Source organism: Triturus cristatus, chromosome 10 (assembly GCF_964204655.1).
Source record: "Triturus cristatus chromosome 10, aTriCri1.1, whole genome shotgun sequence".
In the NCBI taxonomy this organism is placed as follows: domain Eukaryota; kingdom Metazoa; phylum Chordata; class Amphibia; order Caudata; family Salamandridae; genus Triturus; species Triturus cristatus.
In genome coordinates, this window is record NC_140593.1 from 970,792,710 (window position 1) to 970,816,187 (window position 23,478).

The following is a 23,478-nucleotide window of genomic DNA, read 5'->3' on the forward strand; positions in this document are numbered from 1 at the left end:
CAGACTCAAAGTAACAGGGCTAAGGCAAGTGTTAGGAATTTGATAAGCAAAAGGGAATCAACTTCCAATCCTCAGCATCCGGCAGAAAAAAGGGAATTGGTGAGGATGTGCATATACGTAGAGATGGGGTGTGCCAGGGCCGGACTGAGAGCCAAATGCAGCCCAGGAAAATTTTGTCTGACCAGCCCCCTCTCTGCATAGTCCGTCTCAGGCACCTTCGTTCGGCTGCACTGAGGCTTGTATTTTCATTGCACTGCACTGCTGGCCTACAGTGCTGGCCTACAGTGAAAATCGCCCCCCTTAAGTGGAAATCGGCCCTCTGGCCTGTAGCCTACCGGGGAAACGGCCAATGCCCAGTATTCCCAGTCCGGCCCTGGGATGTGCACATAAAGCTGTTTCAGCAGGTAAAAAAGCAATTCCTTGAACTGCCACTATATTGATGGGTACCTATGAGTTAAGCATAGGAAAGAATCATAAAAAAGACAAAATCCACAAAAGAGCGAGAGGAGGATTGGGTGTTTGTACACAAGTAAAAACAAATACTTGATTACCTTTTTTTCTCAAACGTGTACACACACGTAAAGTTACTTGCAATGCAGTTTGTCTAGATATAGGGTTCTTTAACCTTTTCTGTAGTAAGAGTACATATGATAACTGAAAATCATCCTGAGCTACTAGTATGTGTGTTGCAATAGTGACCACTACAGACAAGATTACAGTGATGATCATCCTAGTGCATCAGTAAGGGTTGCCAGCAGTAATGTAAAAAAAAAATTTTACATCAATTTGAAATGCCTCTGCATGAGTAATACATGAAAGCCATAGCTGTAATTAATGATCTCGACACCAAGGTAATAATATTAATAAAAAAGTCTCCCGAACACTGCATGATTTGTCACCCGAACTTAAATTTTAGATATATTTTGGAAATCCATTATCCCCTAAACATCAGTTTATGAATTTTGAAACTACATACATCTCCATCTCAAATGCACACATTACAAAGTTGTTACACACAGATTATTTCAACCAAACAAAAGCTTCTCATTTAGTAGGTTGGGCTGCACACACAAGAGCTGCTTGCACCCCGGCTGGAGAACTACCAGTGGCTCACAAGCTACGTGTTGGAGAAACCTGGTCTAGAGGTATACCCAAAGAATAGCTGCTAGTGGTCCCATTAGCAACTGAAGAAAGTAGATGGCCTCCTGTGACCTCAGTGTAGATGGTCCAAGCTATCCAGGTTTAGGAACCTGACAAATACATGTACAGTGGTGTGGAGATGACACAACAAACAACCAGCCGCAATAATCGAAGTCAATTAGTGCTGATTTACATATCTCCACTATGTCAGCAAGGATCAACTATGTCTACTAAGATGAGGATAACATATCCTGTAACCTAAATCCTTCTTACTAGAAATACTCACCACCTCTGTTCAAGTAAACAAATGAGAAATGTGCATTACATAAAACACAAACCTCTTTGCAATATTGTCTTTATAATCTGAGTGAGGTGTCTAGAAAAAAGTGCAGTGAAGGAAGCCATGCAGATAGTAAGCAGAACACAAATCAGTGAATGCAGCACTAAGTAAAACGAAGATTAATGAGAATAGGTGATATTAATAAAAAAGAAAACAAAAATACATACACTTGGAATGGGAATGACCTGCACCTGGTCTCCCTGAGGGAAAGAAGAAAAGAAATGTCATTGTGAAGCCAATGAATTTCAAAAGGATGAAGCACAGATGCCTTTAAACGATATGCAAACAGCAATAGAATTAACATATAGAATTATAGATGGGCAACAGTGAATTATGTGGATCTGAGTCACCAAAGGGATGTAGTAGACATTAAATAAACAAGAGTAAAGCTCGAGATGTCTATGATGGCACACGTAACATGAGGCGAAAAAGATGTCCATAACTCACTTTTTACCCATCTATAATGTGATGTTATATATGATCCCCGAATCATCATCCCTTGCTTTCAACTACTATGGAGAGGCAGAGGAGTAATGGGGAAGCTATAAATAACATGGTTCTGGTTCTCCTCCGTGATATCTCCTCCTGATACCCACCCCACTACTCTCTGTGCCTTTCTTTACCTCTCCTCCAGAATTTGTGCTGCTTTTTAGTGATGCTCTGACAGGGTCTCAGAGAGCCCAGCTAGGGCAGCCTGGAATTCCATGGTGAAGTAGCAACAGTGGCTAACTGAAAAATACTAAATAAAACATCCTGGCTCCCAATTCTGTGCCCATACACTCATAAGGATTTTTTTCAAAGCTTTGAGGGAGTACACAGGATACAAATTTCCTTTAGGTATCTTCAGCAGTAAGGGAACTCAAAGGTCCAGCCACGGGGCATAAATCAAAGGTGGATTGTGTCTTCTAAAATAAGCAGTCACTCTGCCCTGCTCCCTAGTGCTCACCAGACAAAGTACATGTGTTCTTATAGATGACGACGCAGGTAGGGCTATCACTGTGATAGAACCTGGGAACAACTTTTGTGAGTCCCTCTCCCCAACTGAAAAAATTTGAGCCTAATAGACCTCAGGTTACCTACCACACATAATTCATGAGCATATAGGTTTTAATGGAGGCATCATAATTATCTAGATAATATTTAAATATGCAATGAGGTCCAAAAGGGCACATCATTGTACGAAACAAATGCTGGACTGTGGAATTTGACCTACAAAAAGTCCCTGCTCACCAGCACACCAAGAATCAGAAGGTTTGACTAATCTCTGTTAACCCCATTCACAATTATATGAAAATGTTTCATACACTATTCATAGAAAGGTAGATGTATGCAAGTCACAGATGTTTCATTTGTAATAATTTGAACATATGACACAACGTAGATATGATGAATCCTGCTGCATGGGTTTAGCAATAATGACTAAATCTGCTTGGACAATCTTTGTGATTTAAGTGATAAAACTACCAGTGGCTAGCTTTGTGTATACCAAGCTAAGAGCCAAAATACGTTTGAGAGCACAAACTGAAAAACAAAATGGAGAATGGCATGCCCACTCCAGTTTGGCACTTAGCGATATCAGTATTTTTCTGTTTCATACCACACATATCAGGGAACAGGGCATGTCTACAGTACACAAAACAGGACGCCAGATACATCACACTGATACAAAGGGAAGCTTTGTTTAAAAGAATGGGTCATTTAAAGCATAGAGGCTAAACCATAAACACAACTTGGAGGTACTTTATGAAATTTACATGCAGCTGTGTTCTGTGGTCATGTTTTTTATGGTAGGACACAATTTATCCCAGATATACAAAACGTATCTTTAGAAACCCCTGATTCCAATGTTATATTTTAAACCTAGTCAGCATACTGTTAAATATTCTCATATGTATGAATATATACATTTAATCACACGACGGGACTGTATAATAACAATGGGAGCAAGAACACAGGTAAGCCTTCACTGGGGTGCAGAAGTAAGGGAACAATACTCTTAGATTAAACCTCTTAAAAAAAGGATCCCTATACTTTGCCTGTGTTGCAGCCTCCCTAAAACTCCCGGCACATCATCTGATCATCTCATAAACAACAACTCTTCCACTTAGGGTCAAAATAAGGCTTTCCTTCTCAAAGTTCTTCATAAACGCTTATAAGAAGGTTTCAAGCAATTACATATTTGGATCCATCCAGTGTCACTAAAAAAAAGTATCAGTCACTCTTGAAACAAAAATAAAACTTCCATATTTAGTTTTTAAACCGGAACTTAAATCGAAACTCCTGTGAAAGGGCTCTTGAAACCACGTGCTCCTCATGGATGCATGAAATTATTTTTAATATACAGTGCCAAAAATTACATATCACCAGACATGATATGATTATTTACATGAAGGTTCCCTTCTCTTAACTTCTACTGAACCTCCATTATACAGGTTTTCTGTCAAATGTACTTCTTTCAGCTGTCAATAAGAAACTCATGTATTGGTGAACAATTGAACCTTCACCAAATTGTTGGGAAATAACCATTTATGTATGTACTTTAAGGATTTGTTTTAAAAAATCTATAAACAAAGTCTTTCAAGCCCTTTAATTTTCAAGTGTGTATATATTTTGTGGATTGCTTAGACCAAAATCTATTAACCAAGTTCATAAGAAAAAAAGGGGTCCACCCCAGTTTGACCTCTTTGTCCAGTACTTGGGATAACACACCTCCCATGCAGTAGTGGACCAACACCAATAAGGCAGTTCAAAGTCAAATGCTCAAATGGTAAATCATTTTAAAAAAGAAATCAGCATGTTGGATCCCCTTCACAATCTGCCATCTTATCTGGGACAAAACCTCAACTTTGATACAAGAGCTTTCAAATGACAGGTCACTTGATTTGTATTAATCCAAGTGATCAATGCATAGACAAAGAGAAGCTCATTATTCCATAAAAAAGAACGGTAGCCAGCCATTGAACATTTAGATTATGCTCCTACAACAAGCAATCCTTTAGAAAAGGTCACAATAGTTCAGTGAATCTTTTTGAAGAAACTTATGCCGTACAACCTAAATAGGAATTTATCCACCCAACAAATTCAGACAAGTTCTGCCCTTGGCCATGCAGCCAATATAAAAACTCAGATTCAGGATTAAAAAGCCTAATACTAGAAATGTTGGATGGGGACTCTCCAGCCGTTTCTATCAATATTCATGCTACCCTATAAGCTCAGAAAGAATAGAACAACGATGCCTGAAGTGTGTTAATATATTGCGAGGGCACTGGAATCTGGAGTTTCTGCATCTCAAAATTATTTGAGAAACATAATTCACACCAAAACAGTTATCCCATTTTGCTATCTCTCGTTTGGCCTCCTAATATTTATCACAATTATAATTCATTAAGTTTCACACTCCTGGGTATTATCAATACCTAAATATCTCAACTTGAAAGCACTTAGACCCTCAGGTGATCATTGCCTTGCCTTCATACTCTTCTAATTAATGAAGCCTCAGATTTATTCAATATAACATTTCAGAATTATCTGTTGGGAATTTTTCTCAACAGAATCATTCTAGAATGTTATATGTATAAACTTAGATTCTGAGGGTTACCGGGTCCACTCTGTGTATATTCAACTGTCTGATTAGTTCAAAGAATCTTTTATTGTCATACATGTTGTCTCACTGAAGGGCAAGAATAAACCTCATAAGCATACAAGAGAGACTGCTTCCTAAACCCTGTGAAGCAAAATCCTTGTATATTCGGATATTCCTAATTGTTTGTACAAAGGGCTCCACATACATAGAAAGAACTGAGGTGTAATTTGGCGTGTGTCTTATTGGAAATCTTTCTAGGATCCGAGAGAATATCTTTGTGAATGGGTTTAGGTAAATCTCTGGGCTGCTCTCCAGAAACCCTTACTGAATCAAGCTGACAAAGCAATGTTTCTTCAGCAGCAATGTTCATTATCATGAGTGGGGAGCTATTAGGTATAACAAATATCCTTTATGGATATTTTAATTGCATCTGTGATGCAGTATCTCAATACTTAATGAAACCTTGCTGATAGTTACAGACAAGGACTGTGCATAACATAAGTAAATTGTCAAACCAAGATTTTGGCATAAAGCTTTGAATTGCTGTTCATAATTCTGAGGGGACTGTTTCAACTGCAGGAGGCAGGACTATTCACTTCTAAGGTAGTACTGCTATCCCAGGTTGCTTACAGGGAGGGAGAATATTGTTTACACTGAAAACATCCCAACAAAACACTAACATCTTGGGGATAAGGACTTTCAAAAATAGTTTCTAGTTTTGGAGCGATAGCCCACTATTCATTTTTCCTTCTATGCTCCATCCATATGAGATTACTTGTTCTATTCCCCTCAAAACTATGATGATCTCACATTCTAGTATGGGAGTCCAGGGTGACCAATACTATGTGAAATATTTAAATATTCCCTTCTGTGATTGTGTGAATTTCCCAGAAGCACAAAGATCCTAAGAAAAGGTATGGCAAATTATCTGCCCCCTGTTCTCCCTCCATGGGACGGAGAGGTCTCCTGCACGGTGATGGGCCTGCACCTCGCCCTAAGTGCCCCAGTTGCAGTGATAACTGGATCCTTAGTACTGATTTTGTTTCATGGGTGAACACAGATCATGCTTGAGCGCCATGATATAGGCCGGTTTCATGGATTGCAGTCTTGTTAGACTGGGAGAGGAGTAGAAGTGTTACTTTGGTAGTGGTAAAGGGCTACTGCCCTTACCAAGAGTTAAGTAGCATGAGCGCGATGGTGGCAGCAATACCAGTTTTATAGCTTCCATCAATAGAGTAAACAGGATATATGAGTGGGTACTTTAAAGTTGGCAACTTCTACAACACAAACATCAAAGACTAAGACACTAAATTACATCTATGTATGGAAACAGATTATTAAAAGGGGAGTTTGGGTTTCCCAAAATTGTCAAACTGTAGCTGTACAACTGTGTGGAGAAGCTCAGCACAACTTCTATTGCATGTAGTGACCAGGCTGGGGACTAAGGTCTACTAGTCTCCCTACTGAAAAAGGGGACATTCACCCAGGAGAATCTAATTTATCTTTTGCCATTAGTCTGCCCTATGACCCTATGATGAGGAGTCTGCCCGGAGGAGTGAGGTCCAGTTGGGAGCCTGTCAAGTGGATCCCTGAAGCAGAATTGTGAGTTTCTGGTCCACGCCAGGACTGCCACGGAGAGGAGTAAGGGCCTTTGCCCTGGCACAGTGCTGTGACTGAAGAGTCAGGTCTCAAACAATCTACTCGCCCTCTCGCTATGGCGAGTCAGATTTTATCAGGTCGAGCTATTTTTAGGACCTACTGGTCGATGGCAAGTGAACTTGAGTTGGAAAGGCACAGGTGTTCTGTTGATTCAGAAAGTGAATGAGCAATACTGATGCCTTTAAATCCTGTTTTTATCATGAAACATTTGCAGTCTGTACAAGGACAGAAGTCAAATGTCAAGTTTGTCTTTTACTAATTGTTGCTTATCTTATCTTGAAAAATGGTGTTTACTTTTCTATCTCTTACTACAGTTGGAGGATGTTGTAAAGTGAGTAGTCACAATCATTGTGAAACAAAATGCCGTAGGATATGACTTTTTTTCTAACACTACATTCGAATAGCTTTTAAATGAACAGTACAAATATTTAAAAATATATCAGGAACTACAAAAGCACTTTGTTTTGTAATTCAGAAGTGTAATGCAAACAAAGATTTAAATAGGAGCAAAACAAATCCGAACACTTTGATTGGTATCCAGACATTATGTAGTTTTATCAGTGAAACCACTTCAGTGGGAACTTTTATGGGCATGCCATTGGAAAATTTGCTGATTGCTAATGACAGTGTGCTACCACTTCATGCTTTAGTTATATATTTATTAAAAGCAATACATTTTAAACATGATTTAAGAAACATTCCTGCCTCGCCCATGATGACAGCCCTGTTAATGAACTAAGAGGCAAGTTAGGGGTCAGGTGCATCCTATATGTGGCTAGATTTGTATTATATATGCAGAAAACCTTTAGTCTATTAAATCAAACAAAAGAGGTTTTGTACAGTAGACATGCGGAACTCACATTGAGCTTTCAATTCAATTCAAATGATCTTTATTCGGATATATTTAAAACATCCATAAAAGTACATACAAGTTGTTTCATACATTCTTATACAAAAGTGCAAAGTCAATGTGCAAATATGCAAAAGATACTTCTAAAAACTAACAGGCCAAATCCATTTTGTTCACATCAAAAGCTCAATAAAATACATAATTAAAATATATAAAAAAGATCATCCCAATGAACAGTAAAAAATAGGTCTTATTTTCAGCCAAATCCATTTTGTTCGCATCAAAAGCTCAATAAAATACATCATTAAAATATATAAAAAGATCATCCCAATGAACAGTAAAAAAATAGGTCTTATTTTCAGCACAGATTGTCGTACACCTAATGAACAGAAATGAAACATACAGATGATAAACAAACTATCAGGCCAAATTCATTATAATATATAAACAACCGTTGTGCAAGTATGTAAGATGATAGACATACTTCAAGTCGTATTCATTGAGGCACGGGAGCGCACAGCAGTTTGAAGAAAGTGACTAACTCTATAAATTACGTCTTCATTGCTTAGTGTCCGCAAAGTTCTAAAGGCCTCATTGAAATCTGTCAGGGCATTGACTTTAAAATAGGGAATGAGAAAGTGTTTAGTATATTTTTTGTAAAAGCCGCAAAACAAAGTAAAATGCATCAAACTTTGCTTACCACCCTGGTTACATGGACAGGGTAAATTTCTTAAATTATAGGAGTATCCTAAGGGGAAGCAGAGTAAGTTTACCACGCTCCCATCCCTAAATCTAAACAACAAGCTCCTGTTCCATCTGCCCAGTTCCTTACACAAATAACCTTGGGGCTTGTTAGGTGGCCTAGTACAGAGTTCTTGTATGTGTAAGTACCCAAGGATGGCTGGCTTTCTAAATTCGATGTTTTCTCTATTCGTTCGATACAGATCTAATAAGGCCCTTTTCACTGTGAGCTTATGCGATGAATTTATTGTTTCAGGTGCTGAGAAAAGATGCCCCATTTCCACACTTTCTAAACTCGTCTGTACCGCTTTAAGCCAAGGAATATAGTTTGCCCGCTCACATTTTAAACAATCTAAGATTATGTCGCGGGTCAATGAAGCAGCTTGGTTACGCCAGATTTTTAACCAAAACAAAGCGGGTCTTGATTTTATCCTCTATGTATGGCAGGTTCAGTTCTCTGTGGCATACGTATGACGGGGCCAAAATGACCCCCCCCAGTACCTTCCTACAGAATTTATTTTCTTCTATCTGGATATTGGTGCAGCTCGAGTATCCCCACACCTCGGCACCATAAGTTCCTGTCGGGATGCACTGGGTTTTATAAATTTGTAAAAGTGATGAGGTGACCTCGGCGTGCCTTGGTTGGCGTAAAGTAATTAAGGAGTTAATGGCTTTAACCAGTTTGTTCCTCCCTCTGGCAACGTGTGGTTGCCAGGATCCAAAATCGGAGAACAGCAAGCCCAAATAAGGGAAAGTGCAAGTGCTGTCTAAAATGTTATTCCCTGACATTATGTGGCGAATTTTATGTTTCCTTGGCCCACAAGACATTATATAAGATTTTTTAAAATTTGTACATAAGTCGAGATCGGCCATAAAAGAAACAAAGCCTGAGATTAAAGTGCGGAGTGCATTAGGTGTACGGCCTATAAGTACCGCATCGTCGGCGTAAAGAAGTACGGGTAGAGAATTGCCATTGACGAGCGGGACATCAGTAGTTAGTTTGTCTAGAGATGAGCTTAATTCATTTATATATAAAATAAAAAGTAGGGGAGCCAGGACGCAACCCTGTCTTACACCCCTGCCAATTAAAATCTCGTCCGAAACCTCACCATCGTTGTTAATGCGAACACGAGCTTTTAGATCTCTGTGTAAATAAGCCAAAAATTGGACCAGAGGTTCATCTAAACCATAGCTCAGCAAAGCTGTCCATAGACGAGATCGGTTGACAAAGTCAAAAGCAGAGCTTAAGTCCATAAAACCTAGGTAAAGTGGGGATTTTTTTGCTATAATATATTTATCTAAAACTAGGTTTAGGTTCAAGCACTGCTCAACCGTCCCTACGTTATTTCTAAAGCCTAACTGGCAAGGGTGTAAGATTTTGTTATCCTCGGCCCAAATACTGATCTTATTAAAAATAACCCTGCCCAAAATCTTCAGTGTATTATCAATTAATGATATTGGGCGGTAGCAGCCGGGGTCGAGTCTATCGCCTTTTTTAAAGATAGGAACGATGGTGCTATTTGACCAGGTATCGGGCAATGAGGTAGTGGACAAATTGTTAAAAACATTACACAGTAATGGGGACCATAAGTCGGGCTCTGATTTTATTAAGTCAATGGATACTCCATCAGGCCCTGGCGCCTTATTTCCTGCGCTTTGAAAAATTGCATCCTCCACTTCTGTTAATAAGATATTCGGAAACTTAAAAGGTTGGCGGTTTTCAGTGGGAGGAGTCGATGCCATATAAATATTTGTGAAGTGCTTCACCCATACATCCCCTGGTATACTGCAATTTAAGGGAGTGATATTGGAGCCAAATGATTTCAGGTTTTTAACCTCGCTCCAGAACCCAGCAACATCCTTTGTTGCTGCAGTACGTACAAGTGATTCCCAGTGAGTTTTTAGTAGCTCTTCAGATCGTCTTCTTAAGGTGCGTTTATAACTAATCCTCAGGGACCTCACCAGTGCTTGATTAGGTGGATCAGCTTTTAGAGCAGCTCTCAAATCTCTATTTGCTCTAGAGCAGGAGTTATCGAACCATCTAGGGTTAATATCAGAATTAATTAGAACTGGCTTAGATATCTCCTTTTTTATGGTCTTACACAGCTCCGTGAATGCTTCAATAATCGCATGATCGGGACACTCAGAAGATAGACAGGTGAGTACTAATCTGGATTCGGATTTGATGACTCGAGCTAGCACCCCCTTGTTATCAATCCCCTTCCAGACCACCCTGAGTTTGTCCGTTGATGCGACTAGGTTTTTTGCCCCTATTTCTATCCGATTCACCCTCTTATGGGGAAGTTTCAGAGTGGATAGAATCGGGTAATGGTCACTGTGTACAGACCTAGCTACTTTAGCCTCTAATAAAAGATCCACAAGTGCGGAGGTCATGAATACATAGTCGATTGTAGATGCACTCCCATGCCCAACATAAGTGGCCACGGGACAGTTACTTTCCATAATGTTTACCTTTTCCATAACATTAATTAAGTCCCTTGTGGCCAAATGATTGGATAATTCTTTGCCTCTTTTACAAGGAGGGGTTTGACGGTGAATATGTGCATTGAAATCTCCTCCTACACATATCCCATCAAGTTTACCGCACTTTTGTCCTTCTAAAATATCATCAATAAAATTAAACAACCTAATGAAATTCATATTGGGATGTGTTTTAAAATCATTATTATAAAAATGTATTAAACATATTCTAACACTACTAATGTGAAGCAATGCTTGGAAGTTCCTGTCATGTGTTTCCAATGGTTCAATTTTAATATCTGCACCTATTTTAACCCATATGGATAGTCCCCCACTTGGTCTACCCAACGCAGGAATTGGTGCGGTTTGATTAAAGCAACTGTATCCATCAAAAAACAAAGGAGTAGTGCACCAGGTTTCTTGAAACATCAAGATGTCAATTTTGGAAACCCAGTCCACCCAATCCCCGTTTGTTACTTTGGCATTTAAACCTGCTATATTCCAGCTCAGGATTGTCAGGTTGTTAATAGGTGTTACCAAGGGGGAAACATAGCTCTTAACATTAGCAGTCACTATAGTTGGATCCAAAGATAGATCCCCTGTTGGATCAAGTATATTAGATTGATTTCTACTCAATGGGTCTGGAAAGATAGTTGATGGTCAGTCCAGAGTACCCAGGTCAGACAGTGCACTGTACCTATTGTGTAAGGGAAGAGGTGATAAAGTAAGGCTGGGTAATCTATGATGCGGTCTATAGAAATAGCCCAATGGCAGAGAAGTTATGTCACTAGGAAGGGGGAAACGCATGTTAATACTACCAAGGATAAATTTGACTGTAGAGGGATTTCTAAAATTGATGACAATACAATCCCCTTCTATATTCTTAGGTGATGGACCAACCCAACTCACTCGTCTAGTGGTCAAAATTTCTCTCATGATGTTAGGGCCTACCCCTTTGTGTTTGGATAGCCAGTCTGTGCACTTGTTGTTTAGTTGCATCCATGACTCGCTCTGTCCCTCCCTTAACTGTGGTACGCCTGCCAAGATTATTACATAGGGGCAGGCGTCGGGGGGCAGATGAAGGACAGGCCCTGGATGCGTTATTGGCCTAGTAGTAGTTGTGTGGCTCTTATCTGATCCAATGGTAGTAGGTGCCTTCCTCCCTATGGATGACAAAGTGGTGGCGTCATTTAACGTATTACTGACCTGACTAATGTGGCGTGTTGATTCTGTAACTTTATTAACGCCTTTGGGTACAGTACTAGGGATGGTCGTTTTATTAGAAGCATTTTGACTTTCAATCACAGTGCCCCTATTTGCAGCTTCTAGGTCTTTTATAAAGCGCTCACCCCTTATTAGGTCAAGGCTAATAACCCCCTTCCTTTTTACATCTTCATTTTTTATCATGGTTTCAATACGATCTAATCTTTTAAAAATATTATTAAACTGTTTGATCATTTGAGATTCTAACTGTTTAAAAATGGTGTCCACAATAGTTTCCATAAAATTAGCATTTGACTTGTTGAGTGTGGAACTTTCACTAACGGGATCAGTCTGTGTACATGTACAGTTTATACCATTTCTGAGGGGGGTAGTATTCAAGGGTCCTTCAGCCAAGTGCACTTGTTCAGTCATGGCATTACTACCCTCTATTGTTTTTTGTTTCCCTCTGGTCCACATGCTCTGTGGTGTGGGTTGATCCTTATTGCATGTGGCTGGTTTCTTTTTGTTAGTTGACTGTTTTGGAGGGCCTTTTTTCCTTGTCCCTCCGGTGGGTTTAGTTTTCGAGGGTGCCTGGGGGATAGGGACGTATTCAGTGACATCAAGCTGAGAATCAAGGATAATAGTGTCACCTTCCTCCTCAGGGGAAATAGATGGTGGATGAAACGTGTTGGGCTTAGTAACTATAACTGTTGGGTATAGGGGTGTACTAAAATCCCCGGGCTCGGAGTGTGTACGTAGGAGCCCCAATGACATCCGTCTCTCTGTGCTCGCGATTTCGTTGGCAACCATATTAAAGGCATTATCCAGCATGCTTTCTAATGATGGAGGTATGATGGGATGTATTGTTGCCAATTTGCCAGTTTGATTTGCAGAGCACTTCCCACTGATCGACATTTTCCCTTTCTCTCACCTGGTGATCCCCGATAGTTCAGCTTAGGTGGGTGGCCCGCCCGACCACTGATGACCTCTGAGGGCCTCAGAGGGCCCGCCCTTTGCCCGGGCTTAGCCCGGCGTCGCCCGCGCGCGCCCCGCGTCGCGGGGGGGAGTGCCTGATTTTTAAGCGCCTCCTGGCGCGGGAAACGCTGTCGGCGGGTTCCGGCCACACAGGCAGCTGGGAATTGTAGTCCCTACTCTGCGGCCGCGTTGGTGTTGGCGGCGGCGGAGGAGGACAGACCAGGTAGGGCATATAACGGGAATCAGCAGCGCGCCCCCACGTCTCCAGACAAACAGCCCGCTCTGCCGGGGGAGTGCCTGATTTTTAAGCGCCTCCTGGCGCGGGAAACGCTGTCGGCGGGTTCCGGCCGCACAGGCAGCTGGGAATTGTAGTCCCCACTCTGCGGCCGCGTTGGTGTTGGCGGCGGTGGAGGACAGACCAGGTAGGGCATACAACGGGAATCAGCAGCGCGCCCCCACGTCTCCAGACAAACAGCCCGCTCTGCCGGGGGAGTGCCTGATTTTTAAGCGCCTCCTGGCGCGGGAAACGCTGTCGGCGGGTTCCGGCCGCACAGGCAGCTGGGAATTGTAGTCCCCACTCTGCGGCCGCGTTGGTGTTGGCGGAAGACAGACCAGGTAGGGCATACAACGGGAATCAGCAGCGCCCCCCCATGTCTCCAGACAAACAGCCCGCTCTGCCGGGGGAGTGCCTGATTTTTAAGCGCCTCCTGGCGCGGGAAACGCTGTCGGCGGGTTCCGGCCGCACAGGCAGCTGGGAATTGTAGTCCCCACTCTGCGGCCGCGTTGGTGTTGGCGGCGGCGGAGGACAGACCAGGTAGGGCATACAACGGGAATCAGCAGCGCGCCCCCACGTCTCCAGACAAACAGCCCGCTCTGCCGGGGGAGTGCCTGATTTTTAAGCGCCTCCTGGCTCGGGAAACGCTGTCGGCGGGTTCCGGCCGCACAGGCAGCTGAGAATTGTAGTCCCCTCTCTGCGGCCGCGTTGGTGTTTGCGGCGGCGGAGGACAGACCAGGTAGGGCATACAACGGGAATCAGCAGCGCGCCCCCACGTCTCCAGACAAACATGAGCTTTCATGTGATAATGTACGAGTTACTTACATTCTATTTTATTTATTTATTTATTTATTAGAGTTTTCTATAGCGCGGACCAGACCCGGGGAAGGGTATCAGAGCGCTTTACAATGTAAACATCATACAGAATGAAAACAATTTGAAATAGAAGAATAGCATACATAAAATCAAATTTTGAAGAAACGGGTGGGGAACAGCGAGGGAGTCTATCGGAGGACAACAGGTGTATATCTGGAGAGGTCCGAGAGATATTTTACGGGAGGAATTTACACATAAGGAAAGATTTTGCTTCTTTTTTTAACAGAGGAGTAGAGGGGATTTTTCTGATGTAGGGAGGAAGCGAGTTCCATATTCTTGGTGCTGCTCCGGAAAATGCTCTGTCTGTCTGTCTCTACCAGATACATAACGATGTATCTGGTAGAGACGTTGTCTAGCCGCAGATTCCTTAACTTAGAATATCCCCAGGCATCAGACTGGATCCGGAAATATTTTGCAGCAGCACCTTGGCGCGCCGGGGGTACGTCGTCCACGTTAGTGACGTCAGCGAGGTAATACAAGTCCCTCCCGGCGCGCTGACATCAGTTTTCTTCTGAGAAACCTTTCCGCGACACAACGCGGAGCCACCAACAAAAAACTGTGAAAGTATGGGAACGGTGTGCGAGGGATGAAAGTCCATGAATAAAGAAGGAGGATGGTGGAAGACACCATAGTAAAAGGCAGAATTAGACACTGCCTACATAAAGAGCCCCCAAGCTAAGTGAAGTCCCCTCCCCTAGTGCAACCAGGGAAGAACATCTCAACAGACAAAACTAGACTGATAGTGCCATGTAGAACTGTGCCGTCTAGTAATAACGGAACACAGTCCACTGTAGGAAGGAAGGAAAAGGCTGGCCTTTACCCTATAAGAACGGAGGTTTGAAACAGAGTAAACTGACCCTCGAAGAGAAAGACCACGAGGAGACCAGGACCCCGAGTTAGTAGAGAAGACGGAAGGAAGGGAAGGTAACTGGAGAGGAAAACGAATCTCCTCGCGAATCAAAAGGCACCATATCATAGGAAAGAAGCCCCTCAGTTCATTAAAATATTTGTCAGAATCACACAATTTGAAGCTAGTTTGTGGGTCAAGAGCATAACAGTTAGTTGAGTAGATCATTTTAGTCACAACACCCTACACTAACCACCAACAACCACGACCCTACCACCACCCTAGCCACTACCCCCCTAACCAGCCTACCACCACCCCTCAAACCACCCTACCACCATCCCTACAAACACCCCCCAACCACCCTACAAAAATAAGGAGAAATGCATAAAAACTACAGTGGACACCTGCAAAACACAAGTAAGGGACCTGAACTTGTTGGATACTTCATTGAGGCACCCTGTGTCTAAAATAGGCCAAGAGGAAGCAAACAATTCCATTTCAGTTTAACATGCACTACTTATAGAACAATTAAAGTTATTAGACAATAAAGCCTGTATGGCAAGGATCCACTCTGAAGAGGACAAAATGGGCAAACTATTATTTTGCCCTATCAGACAAATGATAAGGTATAATAACAAGTCTCAGGGGTGTGGATTTTAATAAAATATCTACTTGTCCATGGAGCAGTGGGTTCATAATTCTACTTGTCCAGTAACAAAATCCACTTGTCCCTTTTGTGCCATGTAATGCAGCTACAAAATATGGCAGCAATCTCATTATATAAGAGATCTGCTATAGCCTCTCTGATTATGCCAGGTCTCCTTCCATAGTAGGGTTTGAATACTAGCAATTCCCTTATGTTGCCACGTTTCCACAGATCTACATACTGGGGCTGATGATAATGGTAAGCAACAGTTTCAGGGTTGAAATGCCCTTTTGAGTCTATGCAAACCTACTAACTTGCATGTTTTAAGTGTTTTTGCCAGCTCTTCTCTAATCTTTTCCCACACTGGAACAGGTTGGAAATTTACTCCCGACAATGGTAGCCATAATACTTCTTCCAAGGTTTGGGGAAAAAAGTGGTTGGAGGGAAAGTGAATTTGTAAACACTCAGCTTTTTCGCATGAGCAAATATACACCTGCCTATTTGCTCATGCTAAACTGCAGTTCACAAATATTTTCTAGGAGTACTATTTCTTGGCCTACTTCTGTAAAGTCTTGTGAATTCACGAAAGCTGTATATATCGGCACTTAATGCAAGGACTTGTGTGCAGTTTTGAGACTTTATTTAATAACTGGGCCCCTAATTAGGTCTGGCATTAACAATGACCTTTTGTGTTACTAAAATTCTGTCTCTCTCTCTGTCTATCAGCTATCTTCACTGCGAGTGACCGCATTCTGTTCTTTCACAAGGAGCATATTGACACAGTAGTTTTGTTCAGTGCCAGAAGCTACTGTGGTACTGTGTGCTTTTTTAGACCAAATTTTTTTTGCTTTTGCCAATGTTTGTTATAATGATGAGGGCCCTGCAGCTCCCACACTAATAAGGTTTTACAAAAACCATGCCAAATCAAGTAACACATTGACAAAACCAAAAGGCTGACCAACAAATTTCAAACCTGCTGGCTTTACCAGTGCTTGTTTATTTTTGTTTCCCATAATCTTATTAAAACTGATTACACTGAATTTGGGAAATACTAGCATACATCAACACATTTTACTAAATGATGCTGCAAAGAAATGGTACTTAAAAGTTTACCGTAGTTTAGCAAAAGGTTGCAATTGTTTGTGAACATTTTATTTTGAAAGCAAAGAATCATCAATCTTGTTTACAAGCTTCTGCAAATATTTGCATCTAATCAGAGTGCATTCTGGGAGTATTATACACAGCCTCATATTGCTAAACATTGACAACATGTGTACACATTTTTATTTTGGAACAACTGTCAGTAGTGCAGTCTGAGCTTACAACGTTTACTTAGAGTGCTCGCCCTTATAATAAAGGCTTTGCATTAATGAACCTTAAATACGAGTTTGAACAGCATTAAAACAAAGACACACATTTTACCTTAACTGCTGGCAATGCATTTCCCTGATCCATAATTTGGTACTGTAAACTGGTAGCCAAAGCGTTTGTGCTGTAGAGGGTTGGGCCTACATGTCCCAAGGACAAAATACACATGAAAACATGTTGGCCTTGACCCCAAACAATATGTCCTGGGCGTCGGGCTAAAGGAATTCCACATCCTTGAAGTCTACATTCCTCTCTGTATACAATAGTCTATACACAACACAAAATCCACACATTCTTCGATGATCACTACACTGATATTTGTAACGCCATAGTAAGTGGCACCCCAACGCTGTATCTGGGTTCTTAGATAGCATTTGATTGCTGAGAATTACTCCTGAGCTTAGTGCAGCAATGAAAGAACTGATAACAGTAAAATATATGTGGGGTGCTCTTACAGAATTACCACGCTGTTAAACACTGGGTTTAGATGGTTTAACTATCACATTTTATGACATCTATGCCTCGCAATCAACTCCTAAGCTAGCTGAACTTTATCTTACCACTGTTAAAACTCGCAGATTACCCCCCTCTCTTAGGGAAGCACTCATAGTATCCTTGCCCATACCAGGTAGAAACCCTACTCAGGTGTTGCCCTACAGGCCATTTTCCATACTAAATAATGATTACAAGATACTGAGAAAAAATACTGGTGGCAAGACTGCTTCTGGTGCTCCCTTGGTTGATTTACTCATTTCAGAATGGTTTTAGCCTAGTCAGAACTGTCTCATTTAATATAAGATGCTTATGTCACATGATAAACAGTGCCTTAACAAAACGGCATCATGGCCTTACGCAGCCCGTTTGGTGTTGGACCTGGAAAAGGCCTTTGAAATGCTCGGATGAAAATACATTTGCCACCTAGGCTACAGCTGGGATTGGCCATAAAATGCTCCATTTGATTAACCTTTTGTACACTGATCTGACGGTGAAGGGAAGAACAGATGGGCTTATTTCCAATTCATTCGTAGTAGATTGTGGCACTAATCATGGGTGCCCACTATCACTCTTCTTGTTTACCCTAGCCACACAGCCATATCTGTTAAACTTCATCAGAGGCCCCTGGGATATCCCCTTTGAATGAAACAACCCATGTTTTGTCCCTGTTTCCAGATGCAAGGTTTTTATACCCCAAGGATGTGTGTAATGACATATCGCCAACCCTACTGCCCCTGAAGGACTGAGTTGGCATGTTAACTGGTCTAAGTTGATTCTTTTTTTCTGGTACAGCCAGCTAGTCCAGAATGTATATTGAAAAGGGACAAGGAGGTAATCAAATGGAAGCCTGCAACATTCCATTATTTGGGACTCCGTTATTAACATTGCAATGAGGATCCACTTGATTGTAAACTAACAAAAGCAATTGCTTCACTTAGATCCCAAAACAAATTACATTTTGGCAGTCTTTGCCTGTGTCCACAATCGGTGGACTTGCACTTGTCAAAATTATTATTCTCTCTAAACTACAATATTACATCTCAAACTTATAATGCAAATTCATAGGAATTTGTTTAATGATCTTGACAGGACAGTGTGGGACTAAATTTGGGACGTGGTCAGTCAGAAGGTATCATTGTCTACGCTAAGGCTTACGACAGACCAATAGAATTTAGGTGCTTCAAATTTTGACCACTATTACTTCAATGAGTTTCCCACTGGTTTGCTAGGAGGTCGTTGGCAGAAGTAGGCCTTTCAGCCAGCCACCTTAATGAAATGGAAATACAGCAACTATTTTTTTCCCTGGATCTGCACCTGTAAATTTCCTCTTGTTCGCTATGCATAGCTATCTACTGTTATAAAAGGAGTCTTAAATCATCAGATGCTTAAATCCATAAGTAATGGTAAGTCACCAGAAAAGTATTCCTATCCTTAGACGTGATCTTTGTAAATGCTCTTGTGGGCACTGACCGATGTGGGCCTTGTGACAGGAGGAGAACCCTGCTCCCTTGTGGGAGGTTAGTGGAACAATAGGGCCTCCAACCACAGCAGTTCCTGTCCTATGGTAGATTGATCAGGGCTATACATGCTTACTAGGCCATGGCAGACATAGAACCTTAAACACTTGCTATGGTGCCCATGTTATATCTATAACGGGGACTGAGAAAATAAACTTGTCCTGTGAACGTCATACAGTCTCATGCAGGGAACCCTCTGTCTTGTGGAATATATTTTGGGATTATTGTGATAGGATACCAGCACTTGTTATAGTGATCGTGTTCCAATTTGCCCTATGGCCAAGGGCTTCTCACACGCCTATTTAAGACAGTGTGAAAGGAGGACGCATAGATTACTAGCACATGGAAGGCCGAAAGCCCGACATTCACAATAGCAATGCAGCTTGCATGATAAGTACTGGGATGGGAAAGGAGACGCCGTAACAGCGGAAGAACACAAAAACGGTAATTATATTAAGGGAAAAGACTTAAAATTTCACTATAATTAACTCTTATACGAAGTGGCAACACAGTGTACGCAATTAAGAAAATATGTGAAAATACGTTGCCCTGAGGACGCAGAATGCAAAACACGTCGGCAACAGAAAATTTATAAAACTTATGTTGCATAAAATAAAAAAACTGAAAGATTTGCACCACATGATGAATGTAACTGATGGATGAAATTGGCAAGGAGTATAATACGCCCGCTAATTTATCAGGTTCTCATGGTTTAAAAAAGATAACAATGGCATTTTAAACGCAAAGATCTAAGAGTGAAGTATATCATTTGTGCACATAACAATAAATATTTTTTTTATGCTTTGATGCTCCTTATATAATCACTCAGTCTTACCATAAAGAAAGCAGGGAGGTGGACATTGATCAGACTTTAATGATACAGAATGGAACAGGATCCTAGAATATGCCTACAAATGATCATGCAATGCATGATTCAAGTATATTCTGCTTAAGATATGGCATAAGGCATACCTTGCCCATAGAGTACTCCATAAATCCTTCCTGAACACTTCTCCAGACTATCCCCAGAAGTTGCGCCACTCATTCAGGGATGAAACATAGGTTCCGAGACTGCCCTCATATTGTCGCCTACCGGAAGGAGGTAAGCAAACGCATCTAATCGGCCACCCTATTTCACACTCTTTACAGCCACTAGTGCTGCCTCCTTAGTCTTTATAAACACATTAGAGGCAGCAGAGCTGCGTCAAATTTTATGGATCTCGCTCTTTCAGCCAAAAGAGAACAAACGCTAAGATAGAAGTCTCTGACACCCCAACAATCGGTATATAAAGTATAGCTTTACACAGGTAAGAAGCTAGAGACTCAGAAAATATTCTATTGAGAAGTAATTAGATAATGCTGACATAGTGACAATAAGGACGACATTATGTAACCTTGAAAAATTCTCATTTTATTTCCTCAATAATTATAATTTTATGTATATGTGGGAAGCTTTGTTAGACGTGCAACACTTGTTTTGCTGATGTTAACTATGTTAACTACCTATCACATCGGATTACAACCTTACCCTGCTATTTTACTAAAGTTGTGCTTTAATACTAGCCTAGTGTTGCCCTTTAATAACGCTAAGCCTTTCCATGCATCCTAGCATATTCCAGATGTGGTGGAACCACTATAATGCTGGTCTACTATATCGCCTGGGACCCTGCAAAGATGAAACCGGATACATTACCTGTGTCTGACTGAGTTCTTTTCTTGTTGTTTCAAGGTTTTCTCCCTTTCGACTGTAGCTTTTATCAGTAATAGTACGACAGCACTTAAACATACATGTGATACATGTAGCAACGTATCCATATAAATATTTCATGGTAATACTCTTATCCCATGTCAGATGTTAATCTACATCACTTGTACAATTAATATGCCAAGAGCACTGAAATGGTTAACAATGTGATGGCTTTTGCTGGTAACAATGTGGGTAACAATGTGATAACAACTCAATGTGTGCATTGCATTGATGATCACTTTTAAAATCTTAGCCTTGGTGTACTGTTAAATATTTTGGAAGGGAACTCCATCACTAAACTGCTTCATCAGAAAAGTGTTTGATATAAAGAGACAGCCAACTATTTGACAATTTAGAGTGTTGTAAATTAAGAAACCACACTAGGAATGCACCTTCATAATGTGAAGCAGAATGCTCTTCAAGCTAGCCTGGCTGATGAGGGGTGATGTCCCGAAACAGGTCCCAGGATGCTGTTTCCGGTCCTGGGAGGACCCGGCTTGGCAGTTTGGCTGCGGTGTTCCCACGAGGTACAGGGTCAAGACTGATTTGCATATGGCTGGGGCCAAACTAGGGTGGCATGGTGAGCAAAAGAACGATGGATTTAACCTGGATCTATTGACTGGGGGTGAATGTTTTATTTGCTCTGCATTCTGTCCCATCATCTGTATCTTTTACCCCTAAAATACAGCACCATCCCCCTCCAGTCTCTCTTCAAATGGAGAACAGATTTCATCTGCCTCCTCCTGACTAGCTCCTTTAGTATGTCTGTGCTAGAATAGGGCAAATTTGCTAAACGAGCTGCAGCACACACTCAGGCAGTTTTCTCCAGTTCTTCCTCCTTGCATTCACTCCCTCTTTCAATCCACCAGAAAACTTTTCTCGACATCCAGCCCCAAGCTGGTACCTACAAGTACTGCAGAGTGTGGAGGAGTCGAAGGAAAAGTGGCGAGGAGAAGAAAGATGCGCTGTCAGACAAAAATACCTAGCTGGTCTTAGGTTCCAATCCCTTAGCAAATTATAAGAGAGTTTGTAGGCTTACTTGTTATCAAGGGCATTAGCGAAGTAGGACTTGTAAAACAAGTGAAAAACAGGACAGAGCCTTATGCTGCTCACATTCTTTATGCTTCGTGGGGGGCTTTGGTAAAAAAAAATGCCTGCCTTTAAGAAGAAAAAATTAAGAGCCGATTTTGCAACTTGTTAACGTTTCTTAAAACGAGAAGAAACTGGAAGGTCTGACTAAGATTTTTTTTGCCTGGGCTGAGGTTGATCCCAGGACAGGGCTGAGTGATCACCAAACCCAGTGTGATTCTCTGACAAATAAAGACGTGTGGCTGCACGTCAACCGTGAGTTCCAAATCCCTGGAAGATCAGCGCAGGATATGTTGGCAGTTTTTTTTTTTTGCTCCTCTACACATTAAGTAAACAGCAAAATGAACTTGAGGCAGAGCTCTTGAGAGATACATTTTCAAACAATTTTTTACCTAGCAAAAGGATAAATAAATGGTTGCGTGAGAACAAGTATGGCTTATTGTCAATTGTGACATAGGGAAGCCAGTGTGAAAAAACAGATCTAATTTTCTAATTTTGTTCACTGCAATCTGCATTTCTTCATATCATAAAATGGCCCATTGTATCAAGCATAGGGATCCTACGTGGCATCATCACCTTTACTTTGGAACTTCACTGCGAACACATGTTCAACAGATGGCATCATGCCTAAAAGATACAACGTTGGGAAGAACAATTCTTTGACTCAACCATGCAAATACTTTTGAGCTTAGATGTAGAAGCACTTCATACTAGTATCCCACAGGATGTCACCTTAAGAGGCCACTGAATAGCTCCTCCTGGGAAAATACTGGAACCACATGACTCCCATTTCAATTTATTATGGAGTGTGTCCCTATAGTATGAAAGAAAATGTATTTAATTTTGAGTTACTCGGTATTCTACATATTGAAGGGACATTTATGGAAGGTAGTAATGCTCAAAGTCTAGTTAATCTATAGAAGCACAGATTTGAAATGCTACACATCTACAGCCTATCCAATTCATATAATTTAAACATTAAATTATGGATATGGTATAGAGGCAACATTTTGATTATTTGGAGACTGACCCTGATAGGATGAAAGTACACCGACTGGGTCATACACTGGAACCACATATCTGCTTTACAAGCACCTCTAACTATTCAAACACACCCTTTTGGACCTACTGTTCATCCCAAGAGAAGTCAAGCCTATCCACAGAAACCTATGCACAGCCTACAGTTAACTTTAATTCACCAGTCATTGAGGCTGAATTCCTCATTCAGCCAATTCTTGAGATTAAGAAGAAATTGGTCTTCCAAACAGAAATTTTAAAAACAATCCAAGAAACCAAAAGAATTAGTGACATGTCTAATCCCAAAGACGAAAGACGAAACATAATACATAGAGCTAATAAAATAGCAAGGAACAACAGAGCCGCCCTTCTTGAAGACACAGTAAAGGAAACAACCAAAAGAATGCCATCCATCATGACCTACGGTGGGTTCTTGAACCCTCTGAAGAATATCATAAAATAAAAACTGGTGTATTTTGAATACTGGCAAACATGAATTTGAGACACCACTTTTGGTCTTCAAGAGAAGCAGGAAGAGATATATCAGTACACACAAAACCCAGTCAAAAACCGACGAAGTGCATCAGAGCACTCAGTGGTATTTAACATTTCTGATGGGGCCTTTCTCTT

At 41.2% G+C, this 23,478-nt stretch overlaps 1 protein-coding gene across 2 annotated transcripts in view; it reads right to left on the reverse strand.

Annotated features, from left to right (window-relative positions):
• Window positions 1–23,478, reverse strand: part of LOC146796353 (CTD small phosphatase-like protein) — a 332,502-nt gene that overhangs the window by 108,605 nt on the left and 200,419 nt on the right. Inside the window, exon 3 of one of the 2 annotated variants that reach the window (XM_085628874.1) lies at window positions 1,648–1,680. The exons of the other annotated variant lie outside the window; for it this stretch is intronic. Coding sequence (XP_085485000.1) covers window positions 1,648–1,680 — 33 coding nt within the window. The remainder of the gene's footprint in view (window positions 1–1,647; window positions 1,681–23,478) is intronic. 2 annotated transcript variants of the gene reach the window in all.